At 47.9% G+C, this 16,716-nt stretch overlaps 1 protein-coding gene across 2 annotated transcripts in view; it reads right to left on the reverse strand.

Moving 5' to 3' along the window:
• Positions 1-855: 855 nt before the first annotated feature.
• Positions 856-16,716, reverse strand: part of LOC101826526 (protein farnesyltransferase subunit beta) — an 80,000-nt gene continuing 64,139 nt past the window's right edge. For both annotated transcript variants that reach the window (XM_040742879.1, XM_040742880.1), the window contains exons 9-12: positions 14,787-14,919; positions 6,236-6,347; positions 4,958-5,072; positions 856-2,184 (exon numbers count right to left, since the gene is read on the reverse strand). In XM_040742879.1, coding sequence (XP_040598813.1) covers positions 2,053-2,184; positions 4,958-5,072; positions 6,236-6,347; positions 14,787-14,919 — 492 coding nt within the window. In that variant the 3' untranslated portion in view covers positions 856-2,052. The remainder of the gene's footprint in view (positions 2,185-4,957; positions 5,073-6,235; positions 6,348-14,786; positions 14,920-16,716) is intronic.

Below are 16,716 nucleotides of genomic sequence, written 5' to 3' on the forward strand. Positions count from 1 at the left end.
AGATTTCTCTCCAGGCCCACTGAAGGCTGAATTGGAGAGCTCTCCAAGAAAGGAACCGGAGAGAGATGTTAATACAAACCTGGGGTACAGCAGGATCAAGAGGCAGCCTTCTCTCCCTCACCCAACGCCACCTACCCTTCCGGGCCCTGCTCCTGGGTATGAAGACACCTCAGTCTGAAGTGGTGTCTGGACCCCCATGGTGACTGCAGTCTTCAGCACCTCAGCTCCTGGTGCTGAGCCCTTCCTTGCTATCAGTGGTGGACAGACACACTTGGGCATGATGGACTGCAACCCCAAAACTTTATTAGCAAGATTAACATTGCCAGGGGCTGGGAGCTGCATTCAGAATGTAACTCTGGGTTATTTGCATGGATGGAGTTTCCTGTGAGAGAAGCCCTTCTGGTAACCACAAGACTCCAGCAATACCCATGCCAGCCCCCACCTGTGACCAGGATGTCCACCCACCAGCCCTACGCAGTGGCAGAGCGTAGTTCCTTCCATGGGCAGGTTGGAGACAGACACAGATGTTACAGTTCAGTGTGTAGAGACGTGCAAGGGAATGACGTCCTGCCTCACTCACATGCAGGAGACAGGAAATCCCCAGAGCAAATGGGCATCTGGAAGGAATTTTCTTGGTATAGATAGAAGAGATAGCATAGAGGCCTAGAGTACTTGCTGTTCATCCAGAGGATCTGAATTTGGTTCCCAACGCCCACACTGAAGCCACTAAAAACCACATGTAACTCCGGGGGATTTGACTCTCTCTTCCAGTCTCCACAGACACGCATTCACACACATATAGATACATACACATCCAAAAAAAATGTATTTTTCTTCAGGAAAAGAAAGCATAGAAAATGTTACTCTTTTATTATTTCAAGGAGGTAATACATAGCCCAGTACACCAAAGCAATAGGGAATTAGAGGCAGCAGATGGCCAGTGGTTTGGGAAGAGCCTCATGCTGCGTCTCCAAGCTCCTGTCTGCCTGCTCACACGAAGGCTGGGACAGTGACACGAGCTGTAACTGTAGCGGTGGACGATGACCAGACTCAGCACCCTTCCGACTGTAGGGGGTGGCGCAGAGGCAGCTCCAAGACTGGGCACACAGCAGGTGCTCGCCCTACCCCCCAGGCCAGTCTCCACAGCAGCCAGCTTACCTAACTTGATTCTGTTTCAGTGAGTCTGGAGTGGGGGGCAGGGACAGATCCCGAGTCATCAGGTAAGATGAACGCCTTAGTAGTGTTAATACTCTGGATGAGAAGAGACAACACTGTCTGGGGGTTGGGGTGAGGAGAAGAAGGAAGGGACAGAAGGAACCTGGGCTGCAGCAGTGCCCGGAGGAGGACAGCCTCTCCTGGTACATGATGTGGAGAGGCAGGGCCTGGGCTCTGGGGGAAGCTGCTTCCTCTGGCACAGAGTTGACCTAGAGGCTGATTTTCCAATCATAATTGGACAAAACAAGTCTTGCTTACACCAAACACGGCCTTGGAGATGTGTGGCTCAGTTCTCCCAGGTTGGGGGGAGGGACGCGACCTAAGAGCCTTCTCCATTCCCAGCCGCTGTCCTTCGCAAGTGGCTGGGTGAAGGAGACAAGTGTGCTGCTGTAGCCCAGTGGTCTTTTCCAGGGAGCTCACGTAGGCGGGACCCCCAGCCCCACCCTGGCACGGCACGGAGCAGACATTTCTACCCCAGAGGATGCCCATCTGGTGACTGAATGGTGCTGTGCAGGTCACCTGAAATGGTACCCTCTCCATTTCAGCATGGTGGGGCGGGGCTGCTGGCTAAGGCCACTTCTTCCCAGCATGCACTGCTCTCCTCCAACCCCACTGCACAGGCTCACAGAGTTTTGGTTTGACAGGTATGAAAATAATTTTAAAAAATCACACCACTGTAATATTACCAAACCCACAGCTGATGGCTTTGTTTTGTTTGACAGGAAAGGACAAAGAAACCACGGTTCTACAGTGGCCAAGGCTCCCATCAGCAGAGTGCTTTGTACCCAAACGGAGAAACCTTGTCTGCCGGGGGAGCTGGGGGTGCCATGGGGTCCTCTAGTCGGTGCCCGGATCTGAGGTCACCTCATCTTCACATTCCTCAAAGCCTGGGACTGGCTTTTGCAGAAAGTGTGTGGTGGCCTGGATCACCTTGTCTGGTCCAATGTTGTAGACGGGGTGAGTGGGCTGCTGCAAAGAGAAGAGATGCCAGTTCGTCACCAGTGGCTCTTGCGTGGTGGAAACTCACCCGGCAGAACTTAGACTAAGGGAGCCTGAGTGGTACACACAGGTTTATCCCAGGCCCAAATGTGCAAAAAACAGTATCGGCTGAAAACATTTCATAGTGCACAACCACTTAAATACATACTTTGAATATTTTAATGATAGCAAATGCTTATGTTTTATCTGACATACATTTTGGAGTCTGTTGGCTTTTGGAATATCCACATAGACTTTACCTGTTAAGCATCTTTATCTAAAACTCTGACTCTGAAACTGTGTGTGTGGCAAACCCAGCACCTCACCCATGGTAGGTATGTGTCCCCCTCTAAGCTACATCCCCTGCTCCAAAACCTTAAACATTGTATCTTTTTTATTACTAAATGTCTTTAATTAGCAGACAAAGTACTGAGTTTGCTGCACCACTTTCTTTGTTTCAGTCTGTTTTCAACAGGCTGGCTGGCCCAGGCTGGCTGGCCCAGGCTGGCCTCAAATTTGCTATGTAAGCTGGGCTTGAACCCTTGATCCTCCCGCTTCTACCCCACAGGCCGGGATTGCAGGTGTGCGCTGCCGTGTCACTTTCACGGTGACACTTTCATGTATTCTGTCATCATGCTTTGTTACTATTTGCACCTAAGCCCCCACGTCTGCCCAATAGTGACCCTGTAATCCTAGCACCCGGGAGGTGGAGGCGGAAGATCAGAAATTCACTCATTCTTGACTGCACGCCTCTTAGATGGAGGCCAGCCTGGGCTACATGAGACCTTGTCTAAATAAATAAATGAGGAGCTGGCAAGATGGCTCAGCAGGTAAGGGTGCTTGCTGCCAAGCCTCATAACCTGAGATCACTCTGGAACCTACACAATAGGAGAAAATCAACTCCTCTAACCACATGTTGCCCTGCCCCTCCCCCCACGAGATGGGGAGGGGGGTGTAAAGAAATTGAAAATCTTCTGCAGCTATAGCCTCCTCTTCACTCTCCCAGAGAGGTTCGAATACTACTCGAAAATTCTGCCCTGCCTCAGCATCAGGGAGGCGGGAACAGGGAGGTCGTTGGGGCTTATTGGCTGGCCAGCCAGGCTGGCCTAATAGGCAGGACCCCTGTGCAGTAAGCTGCTCAGGTCAAAGAACAAGGAGCACATCTCCCGAGGGGTGGCACTGAGACAACCTCTGGTCTCCGTGGTGGATGCAGCCTGTAATCGCAATCGCCCCAGGAGGCAGGGGCAAGAAAACTGATACAAGTTCAAGGCCAGCCTGGTCCATAATATGAATTCCAGGCCAGCCAGAGCTACAGAGTGACACAGTGGGACCCTGGCAAAAAAAAAAAAAAAAAAAGATTTTCATCTGTCATCTATTTGTACTTCTGCTTACAACATTTCCCAATGCAAACGGAGGACAGATATAAAAGCCAGATGAAAAGGTAAGGCTCAACATTTAGATCTGTTGGAGGCAGAACCTCAGAATATGGGTGGCTTTGACAAGTGGCTTTGTTACTTGGCCGCTGTGGACGGTCTCAGCTGAGTGTGTTGCTTGGGCTCATGTCTAGGTGCAGAGTGTCACCTTGTGCCAGGCTGCTGTAGCACAGGCCATGGTGGGCAACATCCTGTTCTTTTCTTGTGCTGGGGGCTAAGCTCGAGGCTCCACAGTCTCATCTCAGCATGAACCCTAGCCACGAGCAACATCTCTAGCCTAGGACGGCCACCTTAGGGGGAGCACACACGCGAAACAAATACATGGCAAACCAACGTGTGCACAGCAACGTGGGCAGTCTGTCCTCTCAGAGAAGGCATCTAAGCTGAGACGTGAAACCAGCGATCATGCTAGAGGTCCCCGGGCTCTGAGTAACCACTGTGTTTGCCTTCGAGAAGGAAACTGGTCAGCACAGGGCCAGACTAGAGAAGCCACCTCGTTAGAGGAATAGCTACCTCTGCCCCAGTTCAGACCACTGAAACCCTGCCTCTGTCTGGCCCCGCGTTTCCTCCATGCACACCTTCACTCAGGACGCAGATGGCAGAGGGGGGCTGTGAGTTTCCAGCTTGTCCACACAGGAGACAGCCAGCTCTGCAGGACACAGTGGCCACTCCGAAATGAGATCCCCTGACCTGGAGGACCTTGTGGAAAGGGGTGTTGATCGTTATGACTTAGGAAGCTCCATTCTATGTTAGGCATCCATCTTTGGTACCCACCTGCATCTGTCGCTGACTCCAGCTCTGGAAGATAAGTTTCCTTTAATCCTGACTCAGTGACCTCCCACCCAAAAATGTATAGCTGTGACTATCTGTTATGATAGCTGTTTCGCTCCTTAGCTTACTTACTTATTCAGATACCCACAGAGTGTTTTGGGTTCCCCCATTAATTTTTTTCCCATTAATTTTTTAAAAAGGATTTAAATAAAAAATAGGATGGCTAAAAGTGACTATGGACTTGTTATGATAAAATTAACTGCTTTTTTTGCTTCTGTAACTTGCTTACACAGATACGCAAAGATTGTTTTGAGTTGGCTTAACCACTTAACTTGGCAGAACAGAATGGATTTTACTTGCTTACATAGATATGGAAAGCCTTCATATGGTTTTCCCTTTAGAAGTTCTTCCCCGAACCCACCTTCACGGCCAGCTCAAATTTGGCTCAGAGATTTGCCCTGCTAGCCGTTAATCAATAAATCATTTGATTATAATTGCATTGACTCCATGGTCTGTTCCCAGGGCTCGCAAACTCCATAAAAGAAGCCAACCTGCCTTACCAGAGCATTCTCAGGCACACCCATGACCACATCATGCAGCATGGCCCCACTTCCGAAATGCTGGGCGATGGATAAGCCGCTCAGGCAGTAGCAAGTGTGGTAGAAGTCACGTGACCTGCAAAACAGACAGCTCTGAGAAACCCTGTCTCTTCCCTACCAAACTCTCCAAAAACTGCCACCCAAACCCAGAGGCCTGTGACACAACCATGCTTGGGCCCCCTTTTCTCTACAGGCTGAAGGAAGCATGGGTGCTCCCAGCAATGGGCTTACAGGTCTCAACAATGGGACTCTAGTTTTTTTCTTTCCATTCTGTTTGTTTCTTGGAGGGATGAAGATGGAACTCAGGGCTTCCCACATGCTAGGCCAGTACACATTCCCTGCTGAGCCATACCCTCGGCCATGGGAACTGTCATTTGGTCTCCCAGCTGCTCTGGAGGGGCTCTCTAGCGGTGGTACTAAGTTAATATGTTTCTCTAGAAAAATCACAAAATGTCTAAAAATCAGTCACACTCCTGATGAGCTGCTGGGCCCGGCCTTTCCCCGAGCAGCAGTAGTGGCGACAGCAGTGTTTGTGAGTGTGTGTCTGGGACATCTCATATTGTAGGTTAACTTTTTCTTTTACTCTACCATACACAATACCCCACATTTGCGTTTAGTCATTTAATCTACCCCAGAACAGTTGTTGGATTCCCATCTGTTTACAGCACCCACTGAATTGATAGCCTGCTCTGTTTTACGATTTTACATTGTTCAGGATGACCCCAGAATGACATGCATGTTAGGCAAATGCTCCACCACTGATCTACACCTCCATTCATATCCTATTTCAGTTTCGTGGGCTTAACAAGAAAAACAGAACAATACAGTAAAGGAAATTGGGCATGGTGGTGCACACTTTTAATCCCGGCACTCAGGAGACAGAGGCAGGGAATCTTGAGTTCAAGGCCAGCCTGATCTACAAAATGAGTTCCAGTATAGCCTGAGACACACAGAGAAACCTCATCTCAAAACAAAACAAAACAAAAAACCAGAAAAGGAAAGCTGCCACGCCAGCACTCCATCTACCTCTCTGGGGAGGCAGAAAGGTGCCTGTGAGCTGGGGACAAGATGAGTAACCAGAAATCGAGGCTCAGTGTCACTGGAGGGTTGTCCACACTGTTAACTCTGTCCCTGATCAATGTTAGTGGTGAGTGGCTGGAGGACAGGGAGGCCCCAGGTTGGAGGGCCTGGGCAGCATATTCCCTCTGCCCTCACCCCCCTTCCCGGGAAGACACTCACTTGCCAGGTTTGTCCAGGAGACCCCCAGCGGGGCACTGGCAGCACATCAGGATGTACTCCTGCAGGGCCTGCTGATGGAACATCCAGTGGCTCATGCTGAGGGCCGGGTCGCCTGGGGAAGGGCAGGGCAAACGTGGCGGTTAGTCCCACTCCACCCGTTCTCGGTACACTTACTGGCTAGCTTCATCACCTGTCCCCTCCTGAGCACGGATGTGTGTCAAAGAGCAGTTCTAAGTGGCAGTGCCATTGGCCTTGAAGTGTACCAGTCCTAAACCATACCCTCACCAGTGGCCTAGTGTTTGCTGAGGGCATTCCCCCTAGTCCTTGTTAGTGGACTCTAAGCAGGTTAGGAATTCTTACAGGGGTGGGTAACAGTCGGATGGCTTGTTCTGACTTTTCTAATCCTGACTAAATCCATCTCCAAAAAGATCCCAGAGTCTCCCAGGACACAGACATCTGTCCCTGAAGACACCACTGCTGACTGCTCCACCACACACACACAAGCAAAAACAACCCGCATGCTGAGAGCCATGTGAAATTTGTCTTGGGCGCTGTTTTTCTTTTCGTTTCTTTCAATGCTGGGGAATGAATCCTGCACCTTGTGCATGCTAGCCAAGCACTCCACCCCTTGGCTATGTCCCTAGGTTGTGGGCTCCTTCATTCCCGAGTTCAGCCAGCACAGTGGGAATTCTGTGGGTCACACAGTTACCAAACAGGGAGAGGACAGCTCGCCACCCTTGTTTCTACGCATTTCCCTATACATTACAAGTATCATTTTGTAACCATATGGTTTTCATATAACATATAAGCACAGACTTCTACTTTGACACATCATCTCCACAACCATCATTCCAAGTAGCAGTGAAACATCTCATTTAAGCGGATGTACAAGGTAAGTGAGAAAAGGAATGGAACCAAATCGCATAGATGTGGGTATATAAATCTCTAGGGTGGATATAAAAACCTCTGGGTAAAAATTACAAAAGGCTAAAGTGAATACAGTGGATGAAAAGAATATAAGCAAAACAATCCCCAGAATGCAGAATTGTTCGACATTAGGTAATAATCAGGCTAGGCATGGTGGTCCATGCCTTTAATCCAAGCACTTCTTAAGCCAGGTATGGTAACACACACTTAGAATGATCAGAGGTTCGAGGTCATCCTCGGCTACATAAAAGGTTTCAAAGTAATAATAGTCAGTAAAGTGGTTCAGCTGGCAAGGGCTCTTACTACTCACCCTGATGGAAAGAACCAGGTCTGACTGACACACATTTGTCCTGGCACACATCCTGTGCCCCACCCCCACACTGGTGAATGCAAACACGACTAAATGTAATAACTGCTTTAATTACAAGAAGCTGGCGAGACAGATCAGCCAATAAAGTGCCTGCTGCACAACCTTGGGGGTCCGAGTTCCATCCCTAGCACCCAGATAAAAAATCTGGGTGTGGCAGCACACACTTGTAATACCAGAGCTGAGGGGAGGAGGCAGGAGGCTCCCCAGGCTGCTCAGCCAGCCAGTCTAGTTAAATTAGTGGCAGACACTAATTTAACTGAGGAAGACACTTGGTTGTCGGCCTCCACAAATGTGCATGTATACCAGGACACATATGTGCATACACACATAAACAAAAGCAAGTAAGTGGAGATTGTTAAGATGTGACTACTTGCTGGGTCTGGTGGCACATACTGTGATTCCAGCATTCAGAAGGCAGGTAGGAAAACCAGCACTTCAATGCCAGACTGGGCTATACAGGTTGAGATACATGACACCGGCTTTAAAGAAAAAAACTACATATTCTCTGAAATCCTTAAAAAAAAATTTTAACTGAATTCATACTGAGTTGCAGAAGATCCAAAACAGCCAAGGTTACCATGAAAAAGAAGAAAGCCAGGAGACCTGTATTTCCTTATGTCAACACCTACAGCAGAGCTATAATAACCATGGTGCCTGGGGATAGACACATAGTGCCGTGCAGCAGAAATGTGAATCAAGAGATAAGCCTACACGCCCGCGGCGGCAGGATGCTCCGCCCATTCGGTGAAGGAAAGCACAGTCCGTGCTGGGACAACTGAACTTGTACATACCGATGATGGAGCCTGAAGTGGGACATGTGTCCCTGCCCTTGGGAGGCTGACGCCTGTGCCACACAGAAAGACCTTGTCTCACAAAATAAAACAAAAATCCTTATCAATAACCTAAATGAGAGCTAAAAATCAAGACTCTAGGAAGAAAACATACATTCCCACAATGTTGGAGTTAGCAATGCATTCTCACAAGATACCAATACCATAACTAACAGGAGAACAACAACAAAAAAATTATGTTCTGAGCAGTGGTGGTGCCGCCTTTAATCCCAGTACCCAGGAGGCAGAGGCAGGAAGATCTCTGTAAATTTGAGGCCAGAGCGAGTTCCAGGACAGCCTCCAAAGCTACCCAGAGAAACTTGTCTCAAAAAACAAGCAAAAAATTAGACTTCAGCACCTCTAAAAAAAAAAAAAAAGCAAAAACAAACAAACAACAACAACAAAAAAAAAACTAAAAACCCTGTGTGAGGCCCTGGTTTGATCCCTAGCGTAAATAAATACATAATTTTTTAAAGGTAAAGAAAAGAGCCAGGTATGGAAGTCGATGCTGGAAGACAGACATGAGTTCTAGGCCAGCCTGGGCTACCTTGTCTCAAACAACAACAGAGAAACAGTATCTGCTCATTTATTCTGATCTACATGCCCTGCACTACTAATTGATTTACTAGTCTATCCTTGTTTTCAGCCCTTACACTGTATTTACCCATTTTCTATCACAGCTGTACCTGCCTCTTGTCTCCTTTTTGCTCATTTGTTTTCTTACATGAGTTTAAAATAAAACAACTGATATTTGAGTTCTAATCACACTGTTGTTTTCTTTGTGATATCCTTGCTTTTAAAATCATATTTGATAGGTATGTATTTTGGATAGAAACTGTAGAAAATGTTCTAAGCTGATTGTGATAAAGGCAGTACAGATCTCTATGGACACTAAACTGTAGACTTGAAATGGATCAAGCGTACAGCATGAGAAAGAGCTCTATTATGTTTAAAGAAGTATTTGTTACACTTTAGGGTAACTATTCATACTGTGCCCTCATGGCACACCCTATAACAAATGGAAGATTATCATCCCCAGGCAAATGATAACCTGTGGCCAAAATCACAATGTTTCTGTCACTTCCTACACCACTATCATTTAAAAGCTCAGAGTTCACAAACCCTCCAAAGGACTTCCTGGGGAACTTGGACAGCAGCACACATAATCATGGCAAGATAAAGGGTGAGGTGATCCCAGGATGGCAACAGCATGGAAATCAGGTTTAAAATCCTTTACACCTCTGCAGCAGTTATAGACTCCATTATAATGTCACTTTTGGAGATCCCTGTCATAATGTCATTTTGTATTTCAAAGGATTCTTTTAGCTACAAAATGAAGTCTTTCCAATTACAGCAGAGAGCTGCAGGTGCATGTCACTCGGTCCAACAGGTGGACACACGCTGTTGTGTCATTGTCAGCTGCAAGTTCACACTCCAGACCTACACAATTGAGTTACACGAAAAGAAACATCACCGAAAATTTAAATTTTATATTTTAACTGAGTTTCTGTGCTCAGTCATGTTAATAGCTGTCCTCAGCCACATGTGCCCTGCAGGCCATCAAAACTCACAGGCTGCTTTCTTTTGTTTGTTTTCTCAAGGCAGAGTTTTGTAAAAGCAAGTTCTTAATAGGTCTAAATAATAAAAACCTGGGGTCAGAAATAGATGAGCATGCTGAGAGATCAGAGAGAAGGAGCAAGCCACAGCCACGCCTTATTTCTAGCATCTCAGCAGAGGAGAGCGAGTGCCTGTTTCTTCTGGATTATATCCTCTCTCCACCCAGCCATCTCACTTCCTGCCTCTCTGTCCAGACCTCCAGACCTCCATGGTTAGCTAATGGCAAGCTCCATTCTCTGACCTTCAGACAGGCTTTATTTGTACAAGCAAGATATCACCACAGGGTTTCTCTGTGTAGCCCTGGCCATCTGGAACGTACTCTGTAGACCAGACTGGCCTTGAACACAGAGATCCCTCAGAGATCTGCCTACCTCTTCCTCCTGAGTGCTAGAATTAAAGGCGTATGCCACCACTCCCCATCCCAAGATGCTTTCTTCTTGTTTCATTGGTGGTCTTGCCTGCATGTATGTCTGTGTGAGGGTGTCAGATCCCCTGGACTGGAGTTACAGAAGTTGTGAGCTGCCATGTGGATGCTGGGAATTGGACCCAGGTCCTCTGGAAGAACAGCCAGTGTTCTTAACCACTGAGCAATCTCCCCAGCCTTTTTTTTTTTAGTGTGTGTGGCGGGGGGATGGAGGTGTATCTGTGTGTCTGTGCGTCAGTGTGCATGTATCTTTGGAGTTTTGACCACCTCGCATGGGTGCTGGGAACAGAACTCTAGCCCCCTGGAAGAGCAGCAGTGACAAGGGCTCCTAAATGCTGGGCCACCCCTCCAGCACTACCATTTGATACTGTTAATCTACTACCAATGGCGCATTCTTCTCAAGTTTTGTCTTCAACAGGTAGGAGGCAGACATTGGCAGGGAGATATTGAAATCACTAGTGGAGTCAGGCAATATCTTGATGTGAGCCTTTTCTGTCTTTTTTTTTTTTTTCCTTGAGACAGGGTTTCTGTATGTAGCCCTGGCTGACCTGGTACTCTGCAGACCAGGCTGGCCTCAAACCTGCCTCTGCCTCTGCCTCCTAAGTGCTGGCATCAAAGGCGTGTGCCACCACTACCCTGTGAGTCTTTTTTAAATTAGAAATAAGATCATTGTCTCCCCCACCACACCAGTACTGGTGCTACAACTCAAGGCTCACACACTCTAGACAATTTCTCTACCACTGAAATATATTCTCAGCTACAAATACAAAGTATTCCATTTATTTATTTTTATTTTATATGTCTGAGTGTTCTGCCTACACGTATGTTTACCATGTACATGCCTGGTGCCTGGTGCCCTTAGAGATAGAAGGCATCACATCCCCTGGAACTGGAGTTTCAGATGGTTGTGAGTCACCATGTGGGTTCTGGGAACTGAATGAACTCAGGTCCTCTGGAAGAGCAGCCAGTGCTCCTAACCACTGAGCCATCCCTCCAGCCCCACAAAAATACTTTTAAAAGGCAGTGTTAGAAGGCTGGTGACACACCTCAGTGATCTCTACTTACTATTTAGTAGACTGGTACTACTACAGAGTACAGAGTAGTTCAACCCCTAGCACCACAGATAATTCATAAACTTGTTTTAAATTTATGGCTATGGATATAATCCAGTAGTGGTGAATATGCTTAGCACTGTAGAGGATCTGGGCTCAATATCCAGTATCAAACATTAAAAAAATAATAATGCATTTGCTTACAAAAAATACAAGTAACAAGGAATGGGAGAGATGGGCCGGTGGTGAAGAACAAGAACTGCTCGTGCAAAGGATGTGAGTTTGGTTCCCAGCACCCACCATCAGGTGACTGACAACTTCCTGTAGCTCTAGCTCCAGGGACCCACACATGTGCACATACCATACACACAGACACAAAAAAATTTGCTTCAGTTAAAACAGAAGTACATACATACATATACATATGTATATATATTGGAAGAAGAAAAGAAAAGGGCATAGTAGAGGATCCACAACTTGCAAGGTAACCTCTGACTCCCCTCCCACACTTCTCTCAATATCACCCATTGCTAAGTGTTTTGACATGCTGCTAAGGAAATCCAGTGGACACCAGCTGGTGTACACATGGCTGCCCTGGGCCTGGCCTTTTACACTTCATGCCGTATCCCAGGGAGCTTTCTGAAGAGAGCCACTGTGCAGCTACCGTTTAGAAAAAGCACCGTCTATTTACCCACTCAGGTTTGTTTGTTGAGAAAGTTTCTCACCATGTAGACCTGGCTGTAGGTCAAGCTCCACTTGAACATACAGAGATCTGCTTCTTGAGTGTTGGGATGAAAGGTGTGCGGTGGCCGGGCTGGGAAACTCTTCACCTTTCAAAGGACGTTTTTCACTTGCTACTCAAACTCTACTTCAATACACCCCTCTACTAGTATCTCTGCGGGTGAACCCCCGACAGTGCACTAGCCAGGCTGAAATTTTAAGTGCATTTATAAGTTAAACAGACACATGCACACTACCCTATTTGTTGTCTACTAACAGGATAAAATTCATGTCTCTCAATGGCTGGGACTGATAGCATGTGCCACCATGCCCGGACTCAGACTAATTTTTTTGTTTTTTAAATGAATATTCTTCCAGAGTTCTGGAAATTCAGTAATATAGCACATTGTTATTTTCTAGCATTTCCTCTAAGAAATGAAGCATTTTCATAACCAGATCTGTAACACCATTTAAATGACTGGATAATAGTTTGTTGTAAGATGTGCCATAATTTATAAAAGAGCCCTGCCTTTTTGAAACAGTCTATGTAGCTCTCGATGGTCTGGAACTCCCTATGTAGAGCAGGCTGGCCCCCAACTCAGATCTGCCTGCCTGAAGCCAGAAGGAGTTGGATCCCCTGCAGCTGAGTTATGAGCCACCCAATGTGGGTGCTGGGGACTGAGCTCAGGTCTTCCGTTCGACCAGCACATGCTCTTAACCAGTGAGCCATCTCTCCCTGCCTAGCATGCATTTCTTTAGCTACACATGAGCCGGATAACTTTTTTGAAGGGGGGGGGGTGGTATCCCTCTGCAGTGATGCAAGAAGGGCTGCAGTCACCAACCAATGACTCCAGGTCACAGACAGCTTATGAAGCAAGCCTTAATCACATGTACTTTGTGTCCTCATCTGTCTCCACGTCATTTGGGGGTCAAATTAACAAAACGTAAGTGAAACACCCTGGCATGGTGAATGCTTGGGAAATCTCGGCTGCCACCAACAGAGCCATCATTGTGGAAAAAGAAGTGACATCTGTGGCTTTCTGTAAGTCAGCTCCAAATAAAGAGATCACCAAAACCTCAGGTTATTTCTTTCAGAAAAGTCAGCCTCTGGGGCAGTGGTTCTCAACCTTCCTAATGTGGTGACCCTTTAATACAGTTCCTCATGGTGTGGTGACCATCCCCCCCACCATAAAATTATTTTTGTTGTTACTTCATAACCGTAATTGTGCTACTGTTGTAAGTATCTGGTGGTGTGCAGGGTATCTGATATGCAATCCCTGTGAGAGGACTGTTTCTGAGCCCAAAGCGGGTTGTGACCCACAGGTGGAGAACCGCTGTTCTCAGGAATTCCTGACAGTACTACCAGTGATCAAGCCGGAGCCTGTGCAGGTCTCAGAGTATTGGCATTGATGTGTCTTAATATTCTGAGGCTGAAACCAGTGGCCCCAGGCTGGGAAGGGAGGACAGTGACTCAGTATCAAAAGCATATACAACTCAACAGGTCCACGGAGATTACGGAAATTAAAGCGCAGGGCTCTGAGAGTCAGAAAAGAGCTTAGGTGTGGGAGGTAAGGAGCCTCATCTTTTACATTTGAGCAACTTGCCACCCAGCTGAGTCCACAGGAAAATCTCCCTCTGGGCCAAGGGATCTCCAGGCAGGCGGGAACAGATTGGCAGCCGGCAGGGAGGTCATGACTCCCGCTCCCTCCTGTGTGGCCAGGCAAGAGTGAACATGGAATCAAAGGCATTGAGAAAACGGGGCTGTTAGAGCCTTCGCTTGCTGGTCTTGTGTGCCTTGTGGCGGCTCCTTAGAAAGGAACATGGATTTCTTTAGCTCAGGGAAGCACACTCATATAGGTGAGCTTACTGACTTTAAAATGAAGCATTTCTAGGGCTGGGTTGCACCTCGGTGGTGGGGGTCCCTACTTTCAATCCCCAGTTCTGCCAAACAAAACAGTGGCATTCATAAAACAAACAAACAAACAACATTCTGTTTATTTACTCTGTGGGGGAGGGGATCACCCGTGGAGATCAGACAGCTTGTGGGAATCAGTTCTCAGTTTCCACCATGTGGATCCCAGGGATTGAACTTGGGTCCTCAGACTTGCCAGCAGAAGCCTTTACCCACTGGGCTGTCTCACTGGCTCAAAATAAAACCTTTCTAATGGTGACGTGTACTCATCTAGATGTGATGAGTCTTTTCTCATGGGTTCTCTTTGCCCCTTTTGTAACTGCCTTTCCTATTACCGTTTTGACTGTGTGTGGAGGGGCGGTTCATTCTGGCATGACCAAACACAGTTCACAGTTCCGCCCAGCTGAGATGGCACCCCAGTCATCATGGGGCCCGAGACAGGGAGGGGACACTCCCTTCAGATAGCAGGGAGTGTCAAAGGGAAAGCTCACCCTGCCACAGACAGGCTGAGGCAGCAGTGGGTGATCTGAAACCACGGGAAGTGAATTCTATTCTGCACACACGGCCCCTAGGTCAGGAGGCTCCGTACCAGTTCCCCAAACCCTAGGCAGACGGAACTTCTTTCAACTCCTCTAAACAACACTTGGTTAGGAACTGCAGGGAGACCATCTTCTAGCTCCAGCAGCGGTGTGGGCTCACCTTGCGCGTGCAGGGCACGATGCAGCAGGGGCAGGAGTCCCGCCTGCCAGAAGGAGTAGCAGCCGTCCACCAGCTTGTTGCAGCGGCCCTGAAATCCTCCTTCAAATCGCATCTGCCGGCTTGTCACCCATTGCTGAGAGAGAACAGGAGAGGCGGTGTGAACCGCAGATACGCCAACACGGGCCTGCCCGTGGGATAGCTGCCTCCCCGCCCCCCACCGGTTCCCCCATGGCCACTGCCATTTAAACTGGCCAATTTGAAGCAAACAGCCCTGATCACTGCCCAAAACTGAAAAACAACCATTTTTAGTCAACAAAAAAATGAAAGGTTTCACTGTGACATTTTTGTACACAGGGTGTGTGTGTGTGTGTGTGTGTGTGTGTGTGTATGTGTGTGTGTGTGTGTGTGTGAGTGTGTGTGTGAGTGTGAGAGAGAGAGAAAGAGATCATATTTGCTCTTTGTTTCCCTCACTGCCACTCCCCAGGCTGGTTCTCTTCCCCTCCCCAAATAGTCATCCTCCTGCTTCATGTCATATACACCCCATTACCCTCTCTTGTTCCCATTACCCTGGCAACATGCTACCTTTGCTCAGGCCCAAATGGAGGTGGATGCTGAGCGAAGAGGCCACGCGTATATGGAAGGCCTGCAAAAGTCTCCAAAACACAGCCAGGGGCAGAAACTCAGGCAGGGCCACCTGTCTCTCCTCATCACTGCTCAGGGGAGTTTGTTCACAGCAGAGAAGGGAAGTGTTGATCTGATCTCATCAGATGACATCAAGCTCGTCCTGCCTTTACCTGGTACCTGAGGGTGTTCACTCCGGAACAGGACTGAAGGTAGAGGCCAATGATAACTCCCTGGTCTAGCCTGGGGAACCTGGTTAGGTGATGTAAGGAAAATCTTATTCTGAAGCTATGCACTGGCACTTGTCACCCAGAGGCCACACAGGACACCACCACTCCTGGTTTATCACCACTTTTCCTGAACACATGCCATCAAGATAGCGTGGAGGGATGAGCAGAACCAACTGGCTGAGCAGATACAACGCTCTCTTCCCTCCCAGCCCCAGGCCAGAGCTGCACCACAGACTGAAAGGGAACAGTGTGCTATGCCCAGCATCTGGAGCCCCCCTAGATCCAGTTCCTGAGCGTAGACCCAAGGGACTCTCTAGAGGGAAGTCTGGACTGCCCTTAACTATAATGGAGTTTAGGTTACATCCCTGGTCACGGCAGCACAAAGGTCAGTGTCAGATTCTTTTTTTTTTTTTTTTTTTTTTTTTATTAATATTTTTTTATTTTCCATTTTAAATTTAGATAAGAAACAAGGTTGCTTCACAAGTCAGTACGAGGTCCCTCTCCCTTTCCCTCCCCTCCTCCCGTGCCCTCCCCCCATCCCCCCCCCGTTATCCCCTCATTCTTAAAGGGACAAAAACCTGTGGGTTTAGGCAGTAACACCTCCCTAGTTAGTCTTAAATGAAACTATGCTTCAGGGATTGCCATTTAATGCCAGTGGGCTAAGCATTCAAAAGGAAAGGGGGGGGAGGGGACTGGGAGACCCCACAAGGTAAGTGGATTCAAGCCAGGCTGTTTTTGCCCCAGTGTCTAAAGCCATGGGTTGGTTCCACTTCCCTTGCCTATAGGATGTCAAAGGCCCTCAGATATAGGTGTTGGTCCCCTCCCTGTCTTTTTTTTTTTTTTTTTGAGATGAGGTTTCTCTATGTAGTCCTGAGTGTCCTGGAACTCACTCTGTAGACTAGGATGGCCTGGAACTCAGAGCTCTGTCTGCCTCTGCCTCCCTGGTGTTGGCACTAAAGGCATGTACTGCCACCAACACCGCTGACTCAGGCGCTGGTTATTTATAGCAAAGGGAAGGAATGGGGTCCCTGGGAAAGAGAGGGTTGACATTTATGGAGCACCTCCTGTCTTCAGGCTGT

This window comes from Mesocricetus auratus, unplaced genomic scaffold (assembly GCF_017639785.1).
Source record: "Mesocricetus auratus isolate SY011 unplaced genomic scaffold, BCM_Maur_2.0 Super-Scaffold_15014, whole genome shotgun sequence".
NCBI classification, from domain to species: Eukaryota; Metazoa; Chordata; class Mammalia; order Rodentia; family Cricetidae; genus Mesocricetus; species Mesocricetus auratus.